General features: G+C 41.4%; 8 protein-coding genes across 14 annotated transcripts; 4 read left to right on the plus strand and 4 right to left on the minus strand.

Moving 5' to 3' along the window:
• Positions 1–256: 256 nt before the first annotated feature.
• On the plus strand, positions 257–2374 carry LOC129585974 (xaa-Arg dipeptidase-like). The gene is made up of 3 exons (XM_055478932.1): positions 257–876; positions 1067–1216; positions 1477–2374. Exons 1-3 carry the CDS (start codon positions 460–462, stop codon positions 2182–2184), a joined length of 1275 nt encoding a protein of 424 aa, XP_055334907.1. The 5' UTR covers positions 257–459; the 3' UTR covers positions 2185–2374.
• Positions 2126–7557, minus strand: LOC129585971 (uncharacterized). 2 transcript variants are annotated; one of them, XM_055478930.1, is made up of 4 exons: positions 7236–7557; positions 4219–4915; positions 2767–3594; positions 2126–2672 (listed from the first exon to the last, which is right to left on the minus strand). In XM_055478930.1, the coding sequence occupies exons 2-4, from the start codon at positions 4789–4791 to the stop codon at positions 2418–2420; spliced, it is 1656 nt and encodes a 551-aa protein (XP_055334905.1). In that variant the 5' UTR covers positions 4792–4915; positions 7236–7557; the 3' UTR covers positions 2126–2417. The 2 variants fall into 2 exon arrangements, with proteins under 2 accessions (XP_055334905.1, XP_055334904.1); XM_055478929.1 differs by lacking the exon at positions 7236–7557 and having other exon boundaries at positions 4219–5096.
• On the plus strand, positions 5604–9554 carry LOC129585975 (peptidase M20 domain-containing protein 2-like). 5 transcript variants are annotated; one of them, XM_055478934.1, is made up of 9 exons: positions 5604–5791; positions 6383–6810; positions 6931–6969; positions 7036–7109; positions 7243–7392; positions 7469–7603; positions 7670–7823; positions 8149–8247; positions 8440–9554. In XM_055478934.1, exons 2-9 carry the CDS (start codon positions 6492–6494, stop codon positions 8700–8702), a joined length of 1233 nt encoding a protein of 410 aa, XP_055334909.1. In that variant the 5' UTR covers positions 5604–5791; positions 6383–6491; the 3' UTR covers positions 8703–9554. The 5 variants fall into 5 exon arrangements, with proteins under 5 accessions (XP_055334909.1, XP_055334912.1, XP_055334908.1 ...); XM_055478937.1 differs by having other exon boundaries at positions 6389–6810; XM_055478933.1 differs by lacking the exon at positions 5604–5791 and adding an exon at positions 6184–6282.
• Positions 8537–10857, minus strand: LOC129585972 (RCC1-like G exchanging factor-like protein). The gene is made up of 2 exons (XM_055478931.1): positions 9864–10857; positions 8537–9593 (listed from the first exon to the last, which is right to left on the minus strand). Exons 1-2 carry the CDS (start codon positions 10504–10506, stop codon positions 8800–8802), a joined length of 1437 nt encoding a protein of 478 aa, XP_055334906.1. The 5' UTR covers positions 10507–10857; the 3' UTR covers positions 8537–8799.
• Positions 10858–11921: 1064 nt separating this feature from the next.
• Positions 11922–14699, minus strand: LOC129585625 (probable 39S ribosomal protein L45, mitochondrial). The gene is made up of 6 exons (XM_055478375.1): positions 14116–14699; positions 13671–13812; positions 13213–13429; positions 13072–13120; positions 12633–12782; positions 11922–12520 (listed from the first exon to the last, which is right to left on the minus strand). The coding sequence occupies exons 1-6, from the start codon at positions 14251–14253 to the stop codon at positions 12194–12196; spliced, it is 1023 nt and encodes a 340-aa protein (XP_055334350.1). The 5' UTR covers positions 14254–14699; the 3' UTR covers positions 11922–12193.
• Positions 14700–14798: 99 nt separating this feature from the next.
• On the plus strand, positions 14799–16466 carry LOC129585626 (proteasome subunit alpha type-2-like). Its single transcript, XM_055478376.1, has 5 exons — positions 14799–15070; positions 15162–15294; positions 15354–15476; positions 15874–16029; positions 16120–16466. Exons 1-5 carry the CDS (start codon positions 14950–14952, stop codon positions 16295–16297), a joined length of 711 nt encoding a protein of 236 aa, XP_055334351.1. The 5' UTR covers positions 14799–14949; the 3' UTR covers positions 16298–16466.
• An 878-nt stretch (positions 16467–17344) lies between these two features.
• LOC129585807 (UDP-N-acetylhexosamine pyrophosphorylase-like) lies at positions 17345–20577 on the plus strand. Its single transcript, XM_055478673.1, has 3 exons — positions 17345–18061; positions 18836–19422; positions 19720–20577. The coding sequence occupies exons 1-3, from the start codon at positions 17731–17733 to the stop codon at positions 20254–20256; spliced, it is 1455 nt and encodes a 484-aa protein (XP_055334648.1). The 5' UTR covers positions 17345–17730; the 3' UTR covers positions 20257–20577.
• Positions 20563–24350, minus strand: LOC129585809 (uncharacterized). Of its 2 annotated transcripts, none has more exons than XM_055478674.1 (6): positions 23811–24350; positions 22455–22673; positions 22271–22349; positions 21689–21838; positions 21238–21479; positions 20563–20926 (listed from the first exon to the last, which is right to left on the minus strand). In XM_055478674.1, the coding sequence occupies exons 1-6, from the start codon at positions 24177–24179 to the stop codon at positions 20600–20602; spliced, it is 1386 nt and encodes a 461-aa protein (XP_055334649.1). In that variant the 5' UTR covers positions 24180–24350; the 3' UTR covers positions 20563–20599. The 2 variants fall into 2 exon arrangements, with proteins under 2 accessions (XP_055334649.1, XP_055334650.1); XM_055478675.1 differs by having other exon boundaries at positions 20826–20956.
• Between the last annotated feature and the right edge of the window lie 119 nt (positions 24351–24469).

Consider the following 24469-nt stretch of genomic DNA (forward strand, 5'->3'; position numbering starts at 1 on the left):
AAACCATAAGCGAACATTTTCGTTATCATTGAAACGCCTGCAGGTTCAAAGTGCACAACGTTTGGCGAAATCAACTACTAATTGATTACCGGTATCAACGAAGCAAAAAAGTTTAGTGCGCAATCGAACAACTTGGTGGCTGGTCCTAGTAGAATGCGGGCTTTAATACAGCAGCTGGCGTACTTACAGACTTACCATATTTACTGATGGTGAGCGATGAGCCTTTAAACTGTGACTGTAAAGGTGTCAACATATTGAGAAATAAAAGGCGTATTTGGAGATAATTTATGCCAAACATTAGGTGCACTTAGCCTAGCTTAGATGTACTGCAGCCGAGTATGTACACATTTTTGTCGTTTGTTTTTATAGTTTTTGGGTGAAACCACTGGAAATTTTCATCAATTCCTTAAAAAATTAATTTCGTACAGTGCATGGATTTTGGAGCTACTTTCGAATTATATGAAAATTGTTGAAGTACAAAGTAGAATGTTCCAAGCCTTAGTTCGTGAAGAATTAGCGGCCCACCGTAACCTACTCCGCCATATCAGCACCCAAATCTGGGATCATCCAGAAACTTTGTACGAAGAGTTTTTTGCTCATGATTTATTAACTTCTGTGCTGGAAACTCACAATTTCCAGGTGGAGGCGAAATTTGGGGGTATAAGTACAGCATTTCGTGCGGAATGTTCCAGCAAAAATTTCAATCCTCGAATCCATCATACCGTGGGAATAATCTGTGAATATGACGCACTTCCGGTTATTGGACATGCCTGCGGACACAATCTCATCGCGACGGCCGGCATCGCTGCAGCGTTAGTGTTAAAACGCTTGCTGAAATCAGATAATACCAATGACCATCCGGAAGTTAATGGCAAGGTATAGCACAATGTGTACTTAAAATATTGTGTGAGAAACGTATTTTTTCACTACACGTGCACGTGTATTCGGAAACTCTGAACAAAAATGATGAAAGATATAGCCCATAATACAAAAGCAATCTACACCAACAGTTTGGTATTTGTACGAAATTAAGCGTTATACGTACTTGTGATTTGCATGCTTTCAGGTAGTAATCCTCGGTACTCCTGCGGAAGAAGGAGGAGTGGGGAAATTGCGAATGTTGAAAAAAAGTGCATTTGCTGGTGTGGAGTGTGCGATGATGGTGCATCCTTTCCCCTCAAACGACTTGAAACCGTTGGCCCTGGGCATTAATGATGTAAGTAAACTTTGGGAAACAGAAAATTTTTGAATACAGTTTATTAACGTTTAGTCGTTTAAACCAAAGTGTCCTATTGACTTTGAAAGTTTAACAGCGCACTACACTCTATACATTAGCTGAGCGTTAATTATAATTGTGCATGACCGCATTTATGTGGAAGTGAGCATAGCTATAGCACGAGGGCAGTATATTGAATATTAATATATAATTATGGTACATTACTGAATATTATTAAAGTAAAATTATATCTTTGACAGCTGCAAGTAGAGTTTTATGGAAAATCCGCTCATGCTTCATGTGGCCCATGGGATGGCAAAAATGCGTTGGACGGTGCTATAGCCGCATATAACCATTTCTCTTTGCTGCGGCAACAAATTCCGCACGACCATCGCATTGGTTGCACCATAGCCCACGGCGGCACAACTCCCAATGCTATTCCGGAATTTGCTAAACTGAGTTTTCTTGTTCGAGCCCAGAAGCAGGCTGATCTGCACGTCTTGACCGAAAAGGTGACCCGCTGCTGCGAAGCGGGAGCGGAAGCCGCTGGATGCAGCGTGGATGTAAAAAATACGCTTCCGCCGGTTTGTGGCATACTGCACAACGAGGTTCTGTGCGACCTGTTCCAGCACTATGCCGCGGGCGAAGGAATATTATTCAGTAGTAAACCAAGTGATTTTTACGGGTCTACGGATATGGGTTGCGTCTCCGCTGCCATACCTTCGATCCATCCGTGTTATGCTATCGGAAAAGCAATCATGATCCACACCGAAGAGTTTCGGGAAATGGCGCGCACGGAAGAAGCTTTCGACAAAACTTTGAGCGCTGCAGCATCGCTGGCCATGACCACGTTGCACTTATTTCGGAATTCGAATGATATGTTACGTGCTAAAGCAGAATTTTTGGCCACTCGCAGTGCATTTTTGGGCAAAGATATCGAAAACTTTAATTTTACAGAAAACCTTTAACTTTGATCCGAACAAATTATAGTATAACACAGACACGAACTTTCTATACTATCAACTCCAGTAAAAACGTATTCCAGCAAAGACGAACAGAAAGCAAAAAAAACGTTTTTATCTCTGGTTCTCCGCATCAGATTTATGCAAGATTCGAATCACATTCTGATAACAATGGCATTAACAAGTTGGAGTAATCTTAACATAAACACAGGAACAAAATTTTATTAAACTCCAGTATATCACTCTTCACTGCTACTCTCGTCATCATTTCCATAACTGCTTTCCGTCTCATCTGTGCTATCATCGCTACTTGTGTTGGCATCCACCAGTTCATCGACGGGATAATCGAACATACTTCTCTCAAGGCAGACCAGAGCGGTAATTGTGCAGTTGCGCAAGGTCAGCAGATTCGCATCGAGTCTTGCGGCTTGAACATCTTTCCAGGAAGCAGTAGGACCAAACCTGGCGTCTCCCCTTTGCCAGACCTTTAACACCTAAAAAAATATGGATGGTAAAAATAAGGTCATCTAACCTATATTCATGGCAACCGCTCGTCAAACAACGTTATAAATGAATTTTTAAACTTACAGAAACTATATCATTTTGGTGAGATCGTTGTATATCTTGAGCAGCATACGGATTGCCCGTATCGCAGTACCGAATCCACTTCGATACACGGTCCAAAGCATTCTGGTGCTTTGGATCAGCAAAGCTTTCAGCGGCTCGTTCCAGGACATCCATAGCTTCTGCCGGGGAAACTGCACTGAAAGCGCCGAACGCAACGCGCAAATCTCGGTACGGCATTTGTGCATCCCATAAAGATTCTCGATCTGCACCGAAAATAAACCTCAATATGATGTTCTTGAAGATGACTCGTTTGCATAGTGCTGGAACTTCCGAGAAAAGTTTCAGCTGCGTATCGAAAACCGAATCATTTTCCCGCATCTCCATCCTGCCAAAGATGATAGTGATCAACGTCGAGGAGACGAATGCATACAATTCTTTCAGCAAGCGCATAGCACCACGGAGTTCGTAGCACTTTTTACCAACGAGAACCAGGTAGTGCGTCGACGGTTTCATGCAGTGATAGAACGACGATGCAAGCAGGTAGTTGTCATAGTGCGTTCCTTCGTAGTAATTCAGGTTGATCTTGAGAAGTCGCGCACATTCTGCTGACAGAAGCGCAGAATTCCAAGCGCGGCATACGCGACCAACTCTAGTCTGCTGTTTTGCGCTCATAAATGAGAACACAATCCCAAGAACATCCACCGGAATGTCCTTCAGGGAACATTCCTCAACCACCGAGGGTGTTTCATCATCGCTAATTCCATCATGTGGTCTCTTGATGCCGCGTGGCTGAACGGTTTCCACCGGCGCTTGAATTCCGGTCGGTATGCCTTCTCGCAGGATCGCCTCCTGTATGTATAGCAAAGCCAGCTTGCATTATATGTAACGGCAAGTTCTGATTTAAACTTTTAAAGATACCAAGTCAGGTTCAAGACGTATTTTCACTGTGACTAGGGTCAGCTTAAAACGAAACTCCATGACTACCCTAGCCAGACTGACTTGCACGTCAATCCCGCAATCAGTGGTTGCATCTTGTTTTCACAGAACGTTTTCACAAAACGCTTTTTATCATCAAGTCAAGCTAGGATCAACTAAGAAGGCAGCACATTATGAACTTATAAATTATGCAATTACGCACGTACTGTTCTGCATATAAAATTACGACAATTATTTCCAAAAAAAGAAGAGTATCATCAGATCTGCGATCTTCGAAAATTCAAATGATCACAGCTGAAGGCATGCGCCAGAACGGGAAGAAAGAATTGTGATGCCCAAAATAAACATACGGTAATCAGAGAGCTGAAAGCAAACATTTATCGCAGCAACTCGCGTTACGTGAAAAACGATATTTTCCATAAGCGATTACTAAAAATGAATCGCTGGAAAAAGGCCCAGTATGGTTCCATGCTCGCTTGTGACTTCCAGTTAGATGCAAAACTAACTAGTGTGTTTAACTTTAATCAGAAAACTTACAATTGCGATGTCATCTGGCTCTTTGTCCGAACGTAATATAAGAAACTGGAAATATTCATCCGCAATACCGATAGGATAGGTGCGCCTAAATCGCTTATTCCAGGAATTTTCCAATGCCGGACTGAACGCACAGCCATGAGGAACTGGCACCCTTTCCTTGAGGAAAACATTGCTCCGCACGCTGTTGCCTGCGATTGGGTTCGTGCATGTTCGGCTGCACAGAACGGTATCCACAACAACATCAGGACCAATAGTTATTTCCGCTAGTATGAAGCCCTTATTAATACCCGCCAAATGTTTGCTTTGGTACCACGTCCATGGATGCTTAGGGGACAATTTGAGCAAAACCCAAACAGTTCCGCCAATGTCCGTCGGCTGGTCAGAATCGTCCGAGGTAGGCTCGTTGCTCCTGTACACGCTTCTGAACGGGATCACTTCAGGAGACTTTCCACGGATCCCGAAATCGACAACCAATCCAAGCTCTTCCTTATCCACTACGAGACCGCGCCGAATAACTTGATCGGTTCCAACGACATTAACAGCATTCCATCGATGCATAGACTTCGCAAACATTTTTACGCATCAGATGATTAGACGCAGATTTGATGAACAACGAAGAAATGCTGCATCATTTTCAGGCTTTAGTCTATCAGCAACAGGAGAAGGCCAAGTTAGCTCCTTGCATCAGAATCATAAACTGCAAGGGCAAGCACGTTTGAACAAGAAATTTTTGAAGTTTCAAAGAGTTTTAGTACGCATTCCCTAGTTCGAGATTTAGTCAGATGGAACCTTGTAACAGTTGAGTTGTTTTGTTTACAGTACTAGTACAGTACGTACTTTATCGTTAAAATAATTTCAGCGTCGTACGTATAGTACTTCTATCGTATAGAATGAATCTGAATGATATGATTTAATAAGTAATTTTTGTCTCATCCGTGGCACACATCACGCAAGTGACTCAAGTACGAATTATTTTACAATTGGTATTAATTCTAAGTACCACATTACCCGACACCTGTGCATTTATATATATAGGTAATTTTAAAATTATTTTTAATTATTTTAATCTCGATTATTCGAATTTCAACACTTATGTCCGGATAAGAGAAAGGTGCTAATTGTAATTGCCGGTGCTAACTGTACTGCGAGCGCTGGCACCGGACAGCATGGCTTATTCCGGAAGTGCGAAAGGTGGCAGAGTTACGAGTAATAATCGTTCTTCTTACAAGTTAATGCTTTCTTCTTAATTATTGACGTGAAAAGCCTTGAAGTGATTCAGTAATACGTGCATGTGGTTCGACAACAAATCACTTCCAATGTAAAAATGTACTGTACTGTACTGTATTTTAGTAAACAAACGATCCGTTTTGCGTTCTCGATCGTCTTGTCGTCTAGATGAAAAAAAGCCAGTAAAGAAGCTGCTCAATTTAATTTTGAGGTGCAAAGCCGGGGCTTCGTAATTATTATAAATTTAATCTTAGTTATTATTCTCTCACTGATATTCATTCATTCACCCTATAACATTCAAAAAGTAAAAATATTTGACAAAGCAGTGATGCTTCTTTGCACACAGGTACGCTAACCAACGTTGCTGTTTTTCGTTTCCGGATAAAATCACCGTTTTATGCTTTTTATGTTGTATACGTATGTCTTTTCGGTCAGCAATACAGTAAGCAACTGATGTTGCATATTAATAAGTGTGATATTGACACTGACCGCTGAAGTGAAAATATTTTAGTAATTTAACAATTAACAATCAGCCGGAAATAAATACAATTAGCAGAATAGCGATAGATTCTAAATTACCGTAGTCGTAGCTCGCAGATTACCAGTACTTAACATTACTTATGGTTAATTACTTACAGTACACAATACATTATCCGATCGCAATTTTTATCCGCATCAGGATTTTCTAACGATTTATACCAGTATAAATATTGTTATCAATTTTCGACAGGTCAGCAGATCAACATCAGCATCAGGATTTTCTAACGATTTATACCAGTATAAATATTGTTATTATTGTACACAGTAACAGTACAGTGGCACTCGACGACGCTCGAGGTGTGACGAGTAGATGTATTCGAGCTTGTTTTTGAGTTGGGATTCTGGAATCAATATATTTTGCTGTTGAAATTGAAAGTTAATTTCTTTTTTCGATTAGTTATAGGTACGTGTGAGCACGGTCGGTACCGTATCTCTGCTGGCAGGAAGTTGATTGAATGGAATGGAAAGTATTCGGCCTTCGATCGCTCTCAAAACTGTGACAAACCATGGAAGCTTCTTTGTTTGCTCAAATGATATCCGAATCCTTGGCGAAGAATAAGGAAGAATTTAATAATCTGAGCCAGCTGATTTGGGCGCACCCGGAAACTCAATATGACGAACACTTCGCTCACGCACTGCTGACAGATTTCCTCTCGAAAGAGGGCTTCGTTGTTGAAAAAGCATACGCTGGAGTACCTACCGCTTTCCGTGCAGAAATTGCTACTTCGGATTACGTCGTAGGGTCCCATCCGGTTATTGCAATTCTCTGCGAATACGATGCTCTGCCGGAAATCGGCCATGCATGCGGACATAATCTCATTGCCGGTAGACAATAGTTTAACATTTTAAGTAGTCTAAATTGTTCTTACAGCTTAATGTTCTTCTCTTTTTATGCTTACACTTGTCCATATTCTTTGCTGATTTCTTGATCTGATCACTCGGCAGTTAATTGTCGTGATTGGAGCCATTTATGGGTGCCGACAAGTTAGTTTCTTGTTGTTGCATCTTTTTTTTCATATCTCATAACGATAATCACTTTATATTATACAGAAGTCGGCATCGCTGCTGGTTGTGCTGTACGGGACGTTTTGCTCTCGAATAGCCAGACGAAATTTCCGGGAAAGGTACTTACATTTATTTTCATATGTAGCAAGTACTCATTTTTGCATGTCTTACTGCCTGCTGACGTAAACAGTCGGATTGCTTTTTTCTTCGGTTTTCGAAATATCTTCATTAAGAGTTCGTCTTACTGGTTAGGTTGTAGTTCTGGGATGTCCTGCGGAAGAAGGGGGAGGTGGAAAGATTGACTTGATCAATTTCGGGTGTTTTCGCGATATTGATTTCGTCATGATGGCCCATCCATTTCCGCATGATGTCTTGCACTGTATCACTCTGGGAATTGAGCGTGTAAGTTTCCCAGTCATCACTACCGTTGGCAGGACTGAATGAAAAATGATTTGTAACAGTTGTTTTAACTTTATAGTGCACAGTCGAATTTTTCGGCAGGGCTACGCATGCATCGTGCCAGCCTTGGGAAGGAGTTAACGCATTAGATGCCGCAATATCGGCGTACAATGCTGTCAGTTTATCACGACAACAAATGAAGCCGGACTGGAGAGTAAACAGTTTTTATCACTGTGAAAGCGGGTTTTACCTAAGTTTATCTGTTTCCCGATAATTTAAGGCGCATGCCATTATCGCGAAGGGTGGTACTGTCCCAAACGTGATACCTGATCATTCTGAATCACAGTATTATATGCGCTGCCAGAACATGGAGGATATGGCTATTCTCAAATCGAAATTGATCCAGTGTTTTGAATGCGCCGCCGAAGCAACAGGTGCGTCCGTAGTCTACTTAATTTGCAGGTATCCTTGATCGTCACGTTATTATAAGCACGTACACGCAGTTCGAATTTGGACGTTGTGGTGGGAAAATTATATAAAAGTGTACTACGTAGTCTTCGTAATTCGTATGTACTGTATATCTTGACCATTCAGTACGGACTACGGTGCACCGTCCCGGGTGTGATACTGTACGTGCGGCATTGGTATCAGACTGTCAAGTTGTCAATACAATACCATTAATTTTTAAAATGTGAAATCTTGCCTAAAGTTGCCATCGACAAATTTCGAACTGAACAGTTGCAAGACTCGAAGTTTTAGGATGCCGCATGGTCTTATCCTGGGATCCCAAACCGTATCTGCCCCTACGATCAAACAGGACGATGGCATCCACTTTCGGTGATTTCGCTCAAGCAGAAAGTAATCCACATTCTTTGATTATTTTTACATCCTCTAATAAATTGTTCTGCAACCTGTTTCATACGATATTAGATCATAATAATTAATGTCGCTAAGGTTGACGCAGTTTATCTCCAAAAATACCACTTAATTGTTTTCCGGTATGCTAACTTGTTATGGTTGTGTACAAACTGATGTCAGATTCTTGTTTAGATCTCGTTTATGGACCCGATCCCGGATTGCACGGATCATCTGACATCGGCAATGTCTCCATGGTGGTGCCAACCATTCATCCCAGGTTTTTCGTGGGAGAATCTCATTTGATACATACTAGAGAATTTCAAAAACTAGCCGGATCTTCTAAAACTCAGCCGTACTGTCTTCGAATGGCTAAAATAATGGCGTTAACGGCAGTAGAATTATTTATTAACAAATCTCTTCGTGAGAAGGTGACCAGAGAATTCGATGGCTGTTGAAAATGTGTGAAACACGGTCTGTTATTGGGTTTTACCGGTTGACTATATACCGTCTCATCATTAAAAGAATCCAAAAGATTAAACAACCTTAAACATATCAGATATTAGCCCGACAAATAGCGCCAGAATGATCGACGCCTAAACTAATCTGTTGGACTCTTGCGGAGATGTTTACCCTTAAAGGATGATACTGAATATCTCTACCACAGTGATCTAATCCAAGCTGTCCAAAATCATTAGCGCCCCATGTGTAGAGATCTCCTCGTTCCGAAATAATCGCGTGATGCATCATTCCACAATGTATGCTTTTTAATGGATTTTTTTCATCGAATTCTGCTGCTTCAAAAAGCCCCATTGGCATCGGAGACGGAAAGTCAGCATTCTGAATTTCTGGTCCTTTTCCCAGCAGACCAAAGCCCCATACAAAAGCTTGACCCTGTGCGTTTATGAGTCCACAAACAGTTCCACCAGCGGAAACGTTTTTGATTTGGCCAAGTTCTTTATCAAATGGTAAATACTGCGGATACGGCGTTTGCGGCTCTCGCGTCACTGTTGACAGTTGCTGGTACTCTGAATTACCCCAACCGAAAACTTGGCCTTTGTCGTTCAAAGCCAGAACGCAGTCCGCAGCGGATGAGAGATGCACAATTCTCTCTCCGGCGATATCACCCACGGCTCGCACTGGCACGCTTGTGGTGTCATAGGTCCCATTTCCGGTCTGTCCATCTGCACCCCAGCCACAACTATACACCTGCCCGCTGGCGGTTAGGAAGTAACTCGTATCCTGGCTGCAATGAATTTTTATCACGTCGCCGGGAAGGTCTTGGACACGGTGTATTCGGGAGTTATTGGCGTAATTTTCTTTTTCGACAATTTTTCGGCCACACTGACCTACGAAGTACAGCACGGTAAGTACGAAATGCGAATAGATATGTTACATGTATTCTGTAAGTGATCGTCAGTATAGAAAGGGATTCCCTTTTAGTTCAGGCACCACGGCAGAAACGTAGAACAATAAGTGAAGCAATAGTTGTACTTCTGTAATTGGACAATATCCATTTAGCACCGGTCATTCCACATGATTTGTAAAAATAATCATAGCAATCACTTGACGAGACTCGTCAGCAACACACGACGGTGTGCTGCAATCAGCAATCTTACCATAAGCGTTATTCCCTAACGCAAAACATCCCTCTTCCGTCAGGATCACAGAATGCGCACGTCCAGCGGCTACCTGTAAAACTTTCGCTTTACGGTTTCTCAGTGGGAGATCCAGCGGAATAGGCGCCAGAACAGTTTTCATCGACCGGTCCTTGTTCATTTTTGGATGGAATCCCAGCTGGGAATCCGTATTGAGTCCCGTAACATACACTGAATTATTCTGCATATCGGGTATGCTCGTAAGAAACAGAGTAAATCCATATCCACAACTGACTTGCTTGAAGCGAATTCTCGTCAGTTCACAGAACGGCAGCCGTATTGGATGATGCTTGCGTAAAACGGGTGGCTTCCTTGCATTGATTTTTGGCCGCGGATACTCCGCTACACCAACAGCACCGGTCTGCGCATTACCCCACATGTATGTTCGCAAGGAAAGGACAGGATCATTCTTGCTGTACTGGTTAATATTTACTTCGTCGAAATGTGGATCAGTCTCCCTGGGTCTGCCCATCTTTGCAGAGACATATCTGCATCCATGGGAGCGCGGCTCTAATACCGTCCGCTGTCCTGCTCCTGAGATGAGCAAATTACTGCTAACAGAACGAAGCAAGTGGAACAATCGATTCGCGGAAAAATTCGCCATTCCACTGTGAACTCAAAACAATGTTTTGACACAGTCAATCGGGACAGGAGCCACAGGTGCGTAACGTGCGTTAGTGATCATCGTAATGCTAGCAACATTATTATCTCATCTGGTCGTCGTTAGATCGCACTCGCAAATGAATATTCTGAGATTTTGTACACATCCACGATCAGCTTTGTCCGCAAATTACAAATATGCCAGGTTGCTTGCTAACTTCAGATCTGCAAGTTAAGGCCGTAGTAGTGCCGTATTAATTTAATTTCTCGATCCTTTCTGGTTTACGTTAAAATCTGAAAAGTGAAAAGCAAAGCCTGCAAAGGCATTTTGGTTTCAGTTCGTGATCCTGAAGCCAGCCAGATTTTTGGCGAACGCGTGGTTGCTCAACCGCACGAGGTGGCTGTATGCAAAACAACAGATGCGTCGATACGGTCCGGTCGGACCCGAACGAGGTCCTGATGGCTGCACAACCTTCGCCTGGCAGAGAGGGATGTGCTTGGCATGGGACGTCACTTGTGTCGACACGGTTGCGCCTTCCCACGTCAAGTCTATGGCAGCTAACGCAGGTGCAGCGGCGTTGGAAGCGGAAGAAAAGAAATCCCGGCTTTATTTGTATCTAAGTGGCAGATACATCTTTGCACCGATAGCTTTCGAAACAAGGGGCCCTTGGGGCCATCCGCTATCGCCATCATCAAAGCACTGGGCAAACGGCTCGAGCAACACACGGGGGAAGCCCGTTCTCATGAATTTTTACGCCAAAGATTGTCACTGGAGATTCAGCGCGGCAACGCGGCGTCGGTTATGGGAACGATGGAAGGAGCAGAAAAGTTTAATGAAATTTTGATGTTGTAAAAAATGTTGATGCTTTCTATTACTTAATACAAATTTAGATTGTACCTCAGGTGAAATAAAGGGAGTCCGCGACACCAACCACATTCAGTTTTTCTGGCCCTTTTTTCGTGATTTATAGAGGATTTGCAAAGTGATTACAGTAATATTAATCACTTTGGAATTTGTGTAAAATTTTGGTTCTCATGACGCAAATAAATGCTCTGTTGTGACCACATTCAGCCTTCCGTCGTATCGCACCCAGTTACAACTTGCAGAAATATAATAATTATGTTGTACTTATTTTTAATATTATTATTAATAAGTACATGTAATGCTGCACTTTTTTTAACACAAGGTAGAGAGTACAGACCGTACAGATGCAGGGGGTACTAACGTTACTGCACAAGTAAAAACCGAATCCAGTAAAAACTAAAAACATGCGAAGAGCACGTTTCTCATACGGCATACAGCAAGGACGGTAAGTGCAGAAAAAGTGCAGAACTTCTTCAAAGCTCTATTGAGTACAGTACTATGCGGACTGATTTGTCGAAACTTTCCCTGCTGATGGTGAGGTCACAGACTCACAGTAAACAAGTACTGCGACGGGATAGAGCGCGCAGCTTTTGTAGGTTTTGTTTTTTAAGGATACATGAATTGAAAATTCGCTTTCTGTATGGCTGCCTGCGAAAAGTCGTTAGATTGTGTGGACTTCCAATACAGCATGACGAAACACTACTGAATTTAATTGACACAAAGAAAGGAAGCGTTATTGACGGTCGAAACGGGCTGACACTGGCATCATATCCGCCCCATAAAAAAACTGGTGACGAAACAGTGTTAAAAAACGCACACAGCCTTTTCATGCCGTAGCCAATTTCCCTTCAGAGGCAGCGGTGGATTCTGAGGCATGCTTAGGATCGTCGTCATCTTTAATATCTTCAATTTCTTGCTTCTTTTTCTCTTTTTCCAAGTAAGACTCAGAAGGCGCAATCAATTCCGGTTTTCGGAAAGTACGCAAAATCGGATCACGAGGTGGTGCCCAGGAAGGCACGATTTTCGAATGTATCCTCCATGTACCATAGGGATCAGATACGTGCTTCTCAAAGACAACATATTCAAGAACGTTCTTCACTAAATTTTGGCTGCCATACATCAAACGCCCAAACCGGTCGTAGATTCCCAAAGACTGTATAGGTAACGACATCGTCAGGTTCCAGTCATACAATTAATTTAAATTTCGGAAGATTACAAGCACAAAGAACATTTAAAGGACCGCACGATTCCAAAAATTCACCTACCTGTCTTCCATGAATCCGAACTGTTATTTGGGCAAACAAATTTGTTTTATCGATCACCGGAGCAACCCGAATATGCATAATCCGAGGAAGCTCTAAAGTTTCATGCCATTTCCAGCGAACTGTCTTATTCTCCATTCCATCAACCATATCCTAACATAAAGCGAAGCATTAAGAAACCCTAACTTACCGGCCAAAGGTCGAAACTGTACAGTTTTGTAGACGAAAAAAGCGGCTTATAACATTAAATCGCGCCGCAAGTTCCATACCCATGCGAAATGCACGACGAACACCAATTCCGTCAAAGCCCAATGTAGTTGAAAGTTTCATGTATCCTTACAAGGTAGGTAATAGGTACTAACACAAAACGTGGTAAATGCGGACAGAAGTATACTATAGACAATAACTCGAAGGGACATTGGCCGCAAATTCACGAACTTACCGAAAATCCAGATTCTGTCACCAGGTCATGCAGTTCGTCCAATTTACCCCTGAAACAGGTATGTATTCACTGCAACGCAGCACTCGGCAGGCTATGCATCATCACAGTTTATGAGAATGTCGAACGCAATCAGTCGCTCACTCAGCCAATTTATGATGCGCGTCGATGTACAAATCCTGAGCTTTCCCAGCAAAGTCTCCACTATCAAATTCCTCATCGTAGCGCCTAAGCTTACGAAGGTGCCACATACTCCGGGTTTTCTTTCCAGCTTCTTCGAACCGCTGTTTTGCTCCTTCTTTAGACAAAGTTGACAGGCGTCCATCGCCTTCGGGAGGGAGAAAGGGTTCAAAAATGGTTTCTGCAAGATAGTAAAACTGAGTACAAAGTAAGCCGCTGACTGTTCGATATTCGTTTGCTACTTTATGTGAAAGCTTAAATCGTATGTCAGCCCAAAAATTATGTAAATTGTAATTAAAAACCGTGACCCTAATTAGTCAACAAAAAACAAAAAAGCTGGATAAACCAAAACATTCGTCACAGATGGACGGCGACTGAACCACAACCCCAACCCATATTAATTTAAGACCATAATAAAGTACCTGTCGTCTGAATAAGAATTGGTCTTTCATTGTACGGGCGGGTGGGAGCCATGCCTTCTTTTTTGAATTTGGCACGCACTTCACTGGGAGTTAGGTGGCCGTGCATTTCTTTTCGCATCAAATCGTAGTCCGGTAGCTCAATCTGGCGAAATCACAAAAAAGCATAACTAAGTCAAAATTGGACTAAACATCCAACAGCGGAGTAAACGGAATATATCCACGCAAATTCAAATATATTACAAACAAACAAACCATGGAAAATATTCATTAGTGAATTTAAAGTAAAGGCACGATACCTATTTAAACATAAATACGCACTGTAGTGACATTAACATTAGCTAATTAGTAATTACTAAAAAAATGATAAAACTACAAAATGGGATTATAATACCCGCGTACTTACTAATACTTTTTACACATGCTCACCGAGGGGGAATAAACTAACCTTGACGAATTTTTTCCTGCGAAGTTCTCGCCATTTAATAAGCCAGTGCTTGTTTCCTTTAAATTCGCGAACAGTGGAACGAAAAGGAACTGCGGCTCCTAAGAGCCGTGCGGTGATTGGTTGCAAAATCATCGACATCTTGACAACGTCGGAACGTCCCAGGTTCCCCGTTAATTCTGATATAACTGAGCGCTCGCGCCAAGGAAAGTCACAAAGATTTAGGATCTACCTGACTTTACCACAGTCACAAACCACGGGCCCCGATTACGACCCACAAGGCAATCCGCAAGCGGCAAGCCTAACAATAATACTTGAAAAATGGACCTCCTCCAAATCCCCAACAAAACGAGATGCATGCGCTGATTAAGGATTACAGACTACAGTATTTGCTGATTTGTTTGCGATAATTTGTTTAGCGTAACAGAAAGACTGCAAGAACCGAAACAAAACGAGAAGATTCATCATCACCTTCGAAAATTAAGAGCAAACTTTGCTCTTAAAACGTTTTAACTTTGCAGTTTGCAGTCTTTGCTTAGCAAAGTTAAAAAACAGACGTAAGCCGTGGGAATGGAAGTGGAAATGACAACTGAACCATACTCTGGTCTACTAGTACTACCTACAACAGACTGCGACTACGGTACTGGAAACTGCGAAGTCATACAATCAGCGCACTGGAATATAAATATGCATCAATTCATCATTTAAAAGTACTTAGCAAAACCAGACGTGAATCCTTGTCGGACTTTTCAAAACATTTCAAAATTTCGTGTAACTTTTTTAGCAAACCCTTTTTTAGAAGCCGTTATTTAGCAGGTGATCTTAGATCTCGTTTATATGGCTGAAGGAGGGCAGTACAGTTTCTCCCTGACCACATTCAGTCCATCGGGAAAGCTGGTCCAGATAGAGTATGCCTTGGCAGCTGTCGCCGCTGGAGCACCCACCGTTGGCATCCGAGGTTCGAGCATGGTGTATTTATGAACGTGGACTCTTTGTATTTGCATCATTTGAACGGTGAACAGTGAATAATTAATTATTTTGTTCTACAGCTGCTGATGGCGTTGTTGTGGCCACGGAGAAAAAGCAGAAGAATCAGTTGTTCGAAGAAGAAACTGTTGTGAAAGTCGAGGCGATAACCAAAAACATCGGAATGGTTTATTCTGGTATGGGTCCAGATTTCCGGTATGTATTCGATTTTTATGTTGCCTGTAACGTCCATATGAAACGGAATTTCGCTCTAGGCTCTTGGTAAAAAAAGCCCGAAAGATCGCACAGGAATACAAGATGATGTATCAAGAGAACGCACCCACTGTTCAACTAGTACAGCGAGTCGCTGCGGTTATGCAGGAGTATACACAATCGGGGTAAGGTCAGGACGGGTGATTTTAATTCCTTTCTTTTCGGGCAATTTCGGAGTTTCTGAAGATTTGAGTGCGAAAAGTTTTATTGTTGAGAACGTTCTAAATATGTGCTGATCGTTACACGGTATCAAAATTCGGAAGTATTCCTGTAGATTTAAAATTTTAACTCGTATACCATAACTTTTCTTAAGTAGTAAGTGATAAATTTGTGGGCTGTGTTTTCTGGAATATATATTTTATTTGTCTTCGAAAAGAGTAAGTCCTGTAAGTTGTAGGCTAAAATGCATAAGTCGCATGTTCTTGTATCATTCATGTGTGATATAGATATATAGCAATAACTCCTCAGTGAGGGAATTGTTTCTGTCGCAGTGAGTGAGCTTGAATTTTGTTTCTGTCGCAGTGGAGTGAGACCGTTCGGGGTCTCGTTGTTAATTGCTTCCTGGGACAATAATCGCCCTTATTTGTTCCAAGTTGATCCGTCCGGGTCATATTTTGCGTGGAAAGCGACGGCGATGGGAAAAAACTATATCAACGCTAAAACGTTTCTTGAAAAAAGGTTTGTTAAGGAATCTGACTTTTTGTAATTACTGTACCTATTCGGCTTTACGAAAATTGTGATTATTCTAGCTTTTTGTGATTATTATAGGTTTTCTGACGACATGGTCATCGAGGATGCAGTTCACACCGCTTTACTCACCCTGAAAGAAAGCTTCGATGGCCAGATGACGGAAAGCAACATTGAAGTGGGAATCGCAACCGCCAAGGATGGATTCCGCTTGCTATCAACAGCAGAAATTAAAGACTACCTCAAATCTGTGGTGTAAATTTTTTTATTGATCCTGAAACCGATACTGTCAGTGTTTTCTTTTTATGATTATACTTTTAACTTGCTTGACGAATTGCTACCCTTTTTCTGTTGCTTTCCATAAGGCATATGTTTTGCTTTTAAGGGATTTGGCCCGGTACATAGCACCAAGATCGTGAACATCCAGGGGAAGTTTCGCTGCTGCGCGCTCCCAAAACCTTTTTTGCATTGCTTTATGGTATTTTGTAGCCAGAAGAATTGTTTACCTAGGTGAGAAAACCGTTTGCGCGCGCAACATCCGGTTGCGAAGTTATGAGGGTATCAAAATTCCAAAAAGTTTAAATGCATTCAGGTGTAACAGTCTCATTATGGACCGATCCTTTCAGAATTTTGCGTAAATGCATAACCATGAAGATCGTTTTGACACGGATCCAGACTTCTACGATTTTTTTTCAAATTTTAAAATGAATTTTAAAATTTTTGAAATTCATTTTAAAATTTGAAAAACATGTTAGAACAGTGGATCCGTGTCAAAACGATCTTCATGGTTATGTGCATTTCCGTGCAAAGTTTGAAAGGGATCGGTCCATAATGAGACTTTTGGTACACCTGAATGCATTTAAACTTTTTGGAATTTTGTTACCCTCATAACTCCGCAACCGGATGTTGCGCGCGAAAACGGATTTCACGCCTATGTACACCAATCATTTGGCTACACAATGTCAAAAAGCAACCCAAAAAAGTGTTTGAAAGTGCGCGAAAGCGAATATTCCCGTCAATGTACACGATTATAGCGCTATGTACCGGGCCAAATCCCTTAATTATAAGGGCGCGCCAAAGTGACAGAAAAACACAAAAAATAATATCATCACTTAGGGTTTGATGTTTCGCTCTCTCATAAAGTATCAAGACATAATATAGTACTAATGTCTTGATCATGTCAAAATAAATTTATAAAAATCTCAAGACATCGAAATTTTCACAAAACACTCCTTCGTAGGACGGCGACTACGTTACATGAACCGCAACGCAGGAATCAGGATTAGGTAGAAAGACTTCAAAAAAATCTTTTAAAAAGAATTTCACACGATATTAATCAATCAATCAGTTTAATCACTTTAATGTACAGTACTGTATGGTGTCTGTCTGCACATTTTAGGATAGACTGTTGATCTTTTGAATGCGTAAGTCATCATCACTGCCTTCTGGTTTATTAATAAGTAGTGCAAAAGACGGCATCAGCTCACGTGTGCTTGATCTGATTTTTAATATTGCGGAATCGACGAATTAGCTACTGTACCTTACCTCGTGGCCCAGATCGTTCATGCCGTAGTGACGGCAACCGGTTCTCTTCAGTCGACCGTCATGCACAGACTTTCTTGAAATCTTTCGGTGACAGATCAAATTCACTGACCCGAATCAGTTCACTGCGACCCTTCTCATTACCTGGCAATGCATCTTGATATGGCCGGAATATCCCACACTTTGGACAAACATGGGCAGCAGCATCTGCTGCAGTTTTGGGACACCCTGCGGGAAGAAGAACGACAGTCCCTTCTCCACCAGCTGGAACATGTCGATTTCCAGCACGTGGACAAGATGTACCAGCAAACCAAAGACTCAGCTGGAATTATTGCTCAATCTATCGACAAATTCATGGAACCGGTGCCTTCGGAGTTATACGGTGGAGTGAAGCGGAACACTGCGGAGGAGCTGAAAGACTTCCTCTCCAAAGGACTCCATGCAGTGTCCAATGGGGAAGTAGCTGTTATTCTGCTGGCTGGTAAGCAGGCGATGTTTAATTTTGTTATTCATTATTGGCGCCGTTTTACAGATATTCATGAATTGAATTTTTTCTTAATTCTGAAATTTTTCATCACGAAGAGTGCAGCTGGACGCAAAAGATATGAAGCAGATAACGATCTTATTTCGGTAAACAGTGCCACGTGGCATTCGTTCGTCCACTAACTTATCTTCCGTACTCGTAATAAAATTTTTAGTTGCACGAAATTGCATTTTCCATCTAGATTTCGGAGCGTCAGGTGGTATTTACTTGCATTTAAATTTGGGTTAAGATTAGGTTTTGCACAGGTTTTGTGTAGTTGAAAATTGGACGTCGCATTAGCTTAACGTTTGCGTATTTACGTGTTGACCAGGAATACGGGCTTTTCTTAATAATCATATCATTCATATGCATAGTTGGCAACTTGGAGTACTAAATTGCGCATTAAAATAATTTTTGGAATTTGTGAATAGACATGCAATCTCCTGCACTGTTTGCCGAGTGAGTTAAAAGTTTCATCTTGATGGCATGGTTTCTTTTTTTCCCTTATGTTGATAGTTGGCGATTGCGCAATATGCCGCAGTTTAGTTTTGTATCCAGTTTCATGCCGGTAGTCTTTCGAAAAATGACTAAGTGTACGTTCATTCTTACGATAAATTTATGGAAGAACATAGTTTTTAGCGATTGTTATTTAAATTGAGAAACTTATTCTGTTTCATACTCGTATTGTACTTGTGCTTTGCAGAATCGAAACTGAGATGTGCGATTTTACAGGTGGTCAAGGCACCCGACTTGGAGTTGATTATCCTAAAGGAATGTATAGTGTCGGACTTCCGTCTAACAAAACACTCTATCAAATCCAAGCCGAGCGTATTTTAAGGCTCCAGGACTTGGCCAAAGAATCCTATGGGAAATCTGGCAAAATTCGTTGGTACATTATGACCAGTGAGCACACAAAGCATGCCACAGAAACATTCTTTTCCCAGCATGATTACTTTGGCCTTGACAAGAAATCTGTAGTGATTTTTGAACAAGAAATGCTGCCTTGTTTTGATTTCGACGGAAAGATTATTCTGGAATCGCCCTCGAAGATCGCCTCTGCACCCGGCGGCAATGGTGGGCTGTATCGAGCATTGTTAAAGGAAAAAGTGTTGGACGATATGTCGCAAAATGGGATCAAATATGTGCATGCTTGTGGTGTGGACAACATTCTGGTACGGATGGCCGATCCTCATTTCATTGGCTACTGCATAGCAAAAAATTTGGAATGTGGTAACAAGGTGGTCGCCAAAACTGATCCTAATGAAGCCGTCGGTGTGGTATGCTTAGTGAGGAAAAATGGCACAAAAGGCATATGGCAGGTGAGAAAGAGTTGGCATGGATTCTGACTTGAATATTTCGTCTGATGGTTTGTAGAGTAAGGCGCCGCCGATGTAGGTGTTTCGCTTTAGGCTCTCATGACCTGGTTCGTCATTTTTTCATAAATCATTTCGTTGACAGAATTAGTTTACAGTAACACTATACTTGGAGCTGATAGTATGGTAATTTGCTCATGCTGCGGGGATGATAATTCGCACCTCTTAATGAAATTACTTGAGCTTCTTTATTATGAAGTTTCACGCAGTGATTTCATAACATCTTTTTTATTTGGCGTTTAGGTGGTAGAGTATAGTGAAATTCTTCCGGAAACCGCACAACGTCGCCTTTCCGATGGTTCTCTGATGTTTAATGCCGGCAACATTGCCAACCATTTCTTCACAACCGACTTTCTGAACGATATCTGTCGGCAGCATGATGATGATTTGCCTTACCATATCGCGAAGAAAAAAATTCCTTACGTTGACTGCCATGGCGCAACCATTAAACCTGCTAAACCCAATGGAATCAAAATGGAAAAGTTTATCTTTGACGTGTTCCAGTTTGCCAACAGGTTCGCTGTATGGGAACCAATTCGTAGTGATGAATTTGCCCCACTGAAGAATGCTGATGGAGCTTCGGACGATACTCCTACCACTGCACGTAACGCAGTGTTTGATCTGCATGCACGATTCATTTCCAGGGCAGGTGGAGAATTCATTCGCAATGAAGGCGAACAAGTGGTTTGTGAGATTTCTCCTTTGGTTTCATACGGTGGAGAAGGCCTGGAAGAACGCGTGCGCGGCAAAACATTCGAAAGTCCATGTATCATTGACTGATTCCCTTTGTAATAATCATTGACGATACATGGATGATCTATCCATGTATCGATTTGTAATGATCGTGAATAATTCCCTTTGTAATGCAGATTAAATTTTATTTTTATTTAAGATTTAAAATTTTTATGCAGCTGAAATTTTGCGTTTTAGACATTTCATAGCATTGTGTCCGACTGGTGACCTCTATAATCTTCTGATTTTTATACCGGTAGAAGGTCGAGTTTTGATAAATGAAAAGAACCTTTGTGGGTAGTTGTGTAAAAGCGAATGTGAGTTTCCCATTAGGTGATGTGAAAAGATTATTAATGAAACGAGATGAACGTGTGGTTTGTAAAGCATGACGCTATTTTTGCAACATTTCACAGTCGGACTGACAGGTACAAATGCTCAGGGAAGCGAATTCTCTACAATTAAGAACATCTAGTAGAAACTGTACATCCGGTCGATATTGGCGTTTATGATAAGCTAAGTGCACCACAGCATTTAATCGTCGATGGTATTCAAGATCCTTTTTCGAAAGGCATGATGGCGAAACCCCGGAAGCTTCTAGCAAAATCTGGATAAGTTTGCCGAAACTCCAAATATCGCTGGCGCGTGAACAACAGTCTTGTCCAATCACAGCTTTGGGTTCGATCCAGTCCAGTTGTTTTATCCAGTCCGCATCGTTATTCTACCGATAAGCGCATACAACATGAAGTACCTAGCCACACCCATTTAGTAAACAAAAGCTAGAACTAAAAAAATTATAATACTCCCAGTTAAACAGTTCTTATATGCCAGACTGGCATTGTTGGCTGTCTTCCCTGTATGTCTTCGCATTATAAATAGTCAAAAATCAATACCTGAATATTACTGAGCCGCGGATACGCAAGTTGTTCTACGAGTACGCAGTTTTTCTCATACTTCGCATTTGCTGTCGCTTTAGTACTTAAAGGATAAACAGAAAACGTCGACCATTGGACATTATTATTTTGTTATTACCAAACTGTATATGTACGGACGATTTTTGCGGTTTGCTTTGCTAAAGTCGATCAGGACTATTTCACGGTTTGTCAGCATGACATTGCCGGCATGTAAGTCGCCATGCGCCCATCCGGCAGAATGTAATTTGACGAGGACTCGCAAAAGCAGAATGGCTGTTCTCAGGATCCACGCTATTGTGGGCCGTATTAATCGCTTATCAAAAACCAAATTGTACAGGGACGGTGAAATACATTTACGGTCTGAAAAACACTAACCGTAACAGTTGGAAAAATGGCCATATTGTAAGCAGTGTGCTGCACTTTTGTGAATTTATCCAATGTAGTATGACTACCGTGCAAGGAGTAAAGGAGCATGAATGTAAATTTAGAATGAAGACCACTGCGGCGCGCTGCACAAAACTGACCTTTTCAGTCATCACGGGTTTGCCATGCGATTGCTTGCCACTTACTTTCATACAGAGGCATTATTATTGCAGGATAAGGGAAATCTTTCGGAAAACATCGGAGACGTCGTGGTACAAACCACAACAACAATTTTGAGTTCAACAATTGTTCAAACTCCATCATTACGGCGGCTTCGGCTTCGGCCAGTTTCAAACCTGACAACTAGGCAAAATTATTGCAGTCACTTTTGTATTAGCCATTTCGTTATGAAGTATAACAATGTGTAAGTAATTACCTTTTCCAAAGTTTTGAAAACATGCAATTAAGCAATCTGGTAGATACAATCCTAGTTTTTCGGAATATTATGGCATTGGCATACAATTATGTATTAAAGGTATGAGCGGGCGCCTTGTACGCCAGTACAAGGCGAAATATGGCTCGGTTTTAAAATTTGAATGAACGAATAAATTCCTACTTATGCTTTGAAGTTGAACAGAACTTCGTTATAATTATGTGCTTGTATTCCATATAAAGCATGCTGTAGAATGCACTTGCGGAATAAACAATCAAAGTTATAGGTTCATAAATGTTTTAGAAATTTTGATTCTAGATTTCGAAATAATGAAAAGAATATTTTAATTTCACACCTTCGTCTTGAGCATCGAAACATTTCACAGCAACGCGATGGACTTTTCCGTCCTTTGTCGTTATCTGCCATGCCGAGACCTGACAAAATATTAATTTTCTCTTACTTTAGAGCCAAAACACGTGAAAACACGTTTAATTAAGTAAAACATAAGCTATATAAGTCCTATAACTGGCGAAGCTTACTTCACCAAAACCGCCTCTACCGATAAAACTGTTGGTGAGCCTCGCCACACTGGTAATCTCGTGTTGACCATGAGCCAAGGTTTTGGCGGAAATGGCGGTTTTATGTTCTGCGATCAGAACATCATCGCTCTCCGAACTCCTAACAACGCAACCAATTTCCACATCCGGTTCCTGAGCACGAATGCGGTCGAGAAAAGCTTTTCGCTTCTTTATATTCAACTGCAAATTAAGAATTTTTTTAATTTTTTTATTTTAAGAGTCTTAGAAGTTTTAGTAATTTTACAGTTTTAAGAGTTTTAAAGGTTTTAAAGGTTTTTAGGACTTGCACCACTTTGTATTTACAGTGGAATTTTTACAACTGATAGTCCAGTTTGATTTCTTCCGGTTTCCGATGTAGTAGTAATTTAGTACAGCCGTTTAACGGTATTAATGGATTTCGACGGACGGCACTACTGTAGTCGCAAGATTACTACTTTTTTGTTTATACGCCTGTAAAGCGGCAAGCAGCTGCTGCGAAATTTTTTTAGGTTATAATTATGGTGACCACTCCGTACATACCCTTTCACACCCTTTCACTCCGTACACAACCTTTTGCACTCCCTTTCATTCCGTGCACAACCTATAAGGTTGTGCACGGAATGGGTATTGTACTTGAATACTTGTAATCTATATTAGTACAGAAAAGCAAAACTACAAAAAAAATATTACTACGTTTTTGCAAGTTTTTGCAACATCATGGGACCGTTCCGACGAAGACGTCCTGGTGTATGGCAGCGTCGACAAATAACTCACGTGGCAAGCGAAGATTGAACATACAAGTGTTACGGAGCAGATCTTGCGGAGATTAGGGTGAAAAACGTTGCTGTTCAAAATCCAAAAAACGGTCGAGATTGCACTTTTTTTATTCCAGAAATAACTCTGCTGTGAAAAAATTAAAAAAAATTAAAAGTTGTGTACGGAATGAAAGGAAGCGCAAAAAGGTTGTGCACGGAATGAAAGGGAGTGCAAAAGGTTGTGTACGGAGTAAAAGGGTGTGAAAGGGTGTGTACGGAGTGGTCACCTATAATTATTGTATACTGCTGACTAATATAGATATGCATATCTATATGTATCTACCATGTAAATTCTAAATAGTTTTTATGACTGAAATTTTCAGTGGACAGTTGCATTCTCTGTACGTTACACCGTATTAATTTTATTTAAAAATTAAACCTCTGTTGAAAATATGCACAAAATGCTTTAAAGTACAGTCTCCAATTTACTTTTACAAAGCGATCAAGTTTTTTTACTATCCAATCAGTCAGCCTATTAACAAAGTCTTGGTTCTTATTATAATTTTTCGCCCAATTGTTTTACCTGGCGAGTGCTTTTGCCGGTGTACAAAACACTATGATGTCGCGGGGCGCTTCTACTTTTAATGTGCAGACTTCGTGAGCATGTCCGTGTGCGGCGAATCGGAAGTGCCCGGATAGGTTTCCTGCGTTTGATGTAATTTTCCTTATTTCGCGACGAGCTGGAGCGGTATTTTCGTTTTGTACACCTGCTGCGGGACGACAGACTGCAGGATGAGTCGTTTTCGGTAAAACTGCTGAATTCGCTGGGACCAGGCGAGGTCAGTCCTTCGCGGGAATATTTTGTTGGTTGGAAATTGAATCTTCGAGGCAGACGTCGAGGACCGGAGGACGTACAAACAGTGGAAAGGTCAGAATTTTCAGAGAGCGGCATGGACTCGCACAGTATTAGTGCGCAAATGCGAATTAACTTAATAAGTTCAAATTAAAGTACGAGTACGCGATATGTTCGAATGAGTATTAAAATAAAATTCAAAATTCTGAGAACGGTTTCACACTGAAGACCCCGGAATAAGTAACGTTTCGAATTCGATGTGAGGTAAGTATAGACGTTTTCACTGTTTCTATGGACCGCCGTGCTAGCCAGAGAACAGATGTTCGTACGTACATAGGTACGTATCTTTGGCTGCGCTATGGCGCTTTTGCACGTGTACTACTACAGCA

This window comes from Paramacrobiotus metropolitanus, unplaced genomic scaffold (genome assembly GCF_019649055.1).
Source record: "Paramacrobiotus metropolitanus isolate TYO unplaced genomic scaffold, Prichtersi_v1.0 Parri_scaffold0000018, whole genome shotgun sequence".
Lineage (NCBI taxonomy): Eukaryota > Metazoa > Tardigrada > Eutardigrada > Parachela > Macrobiotidae > Paramacrobiotus > Paramacrobiotus metropolitanus.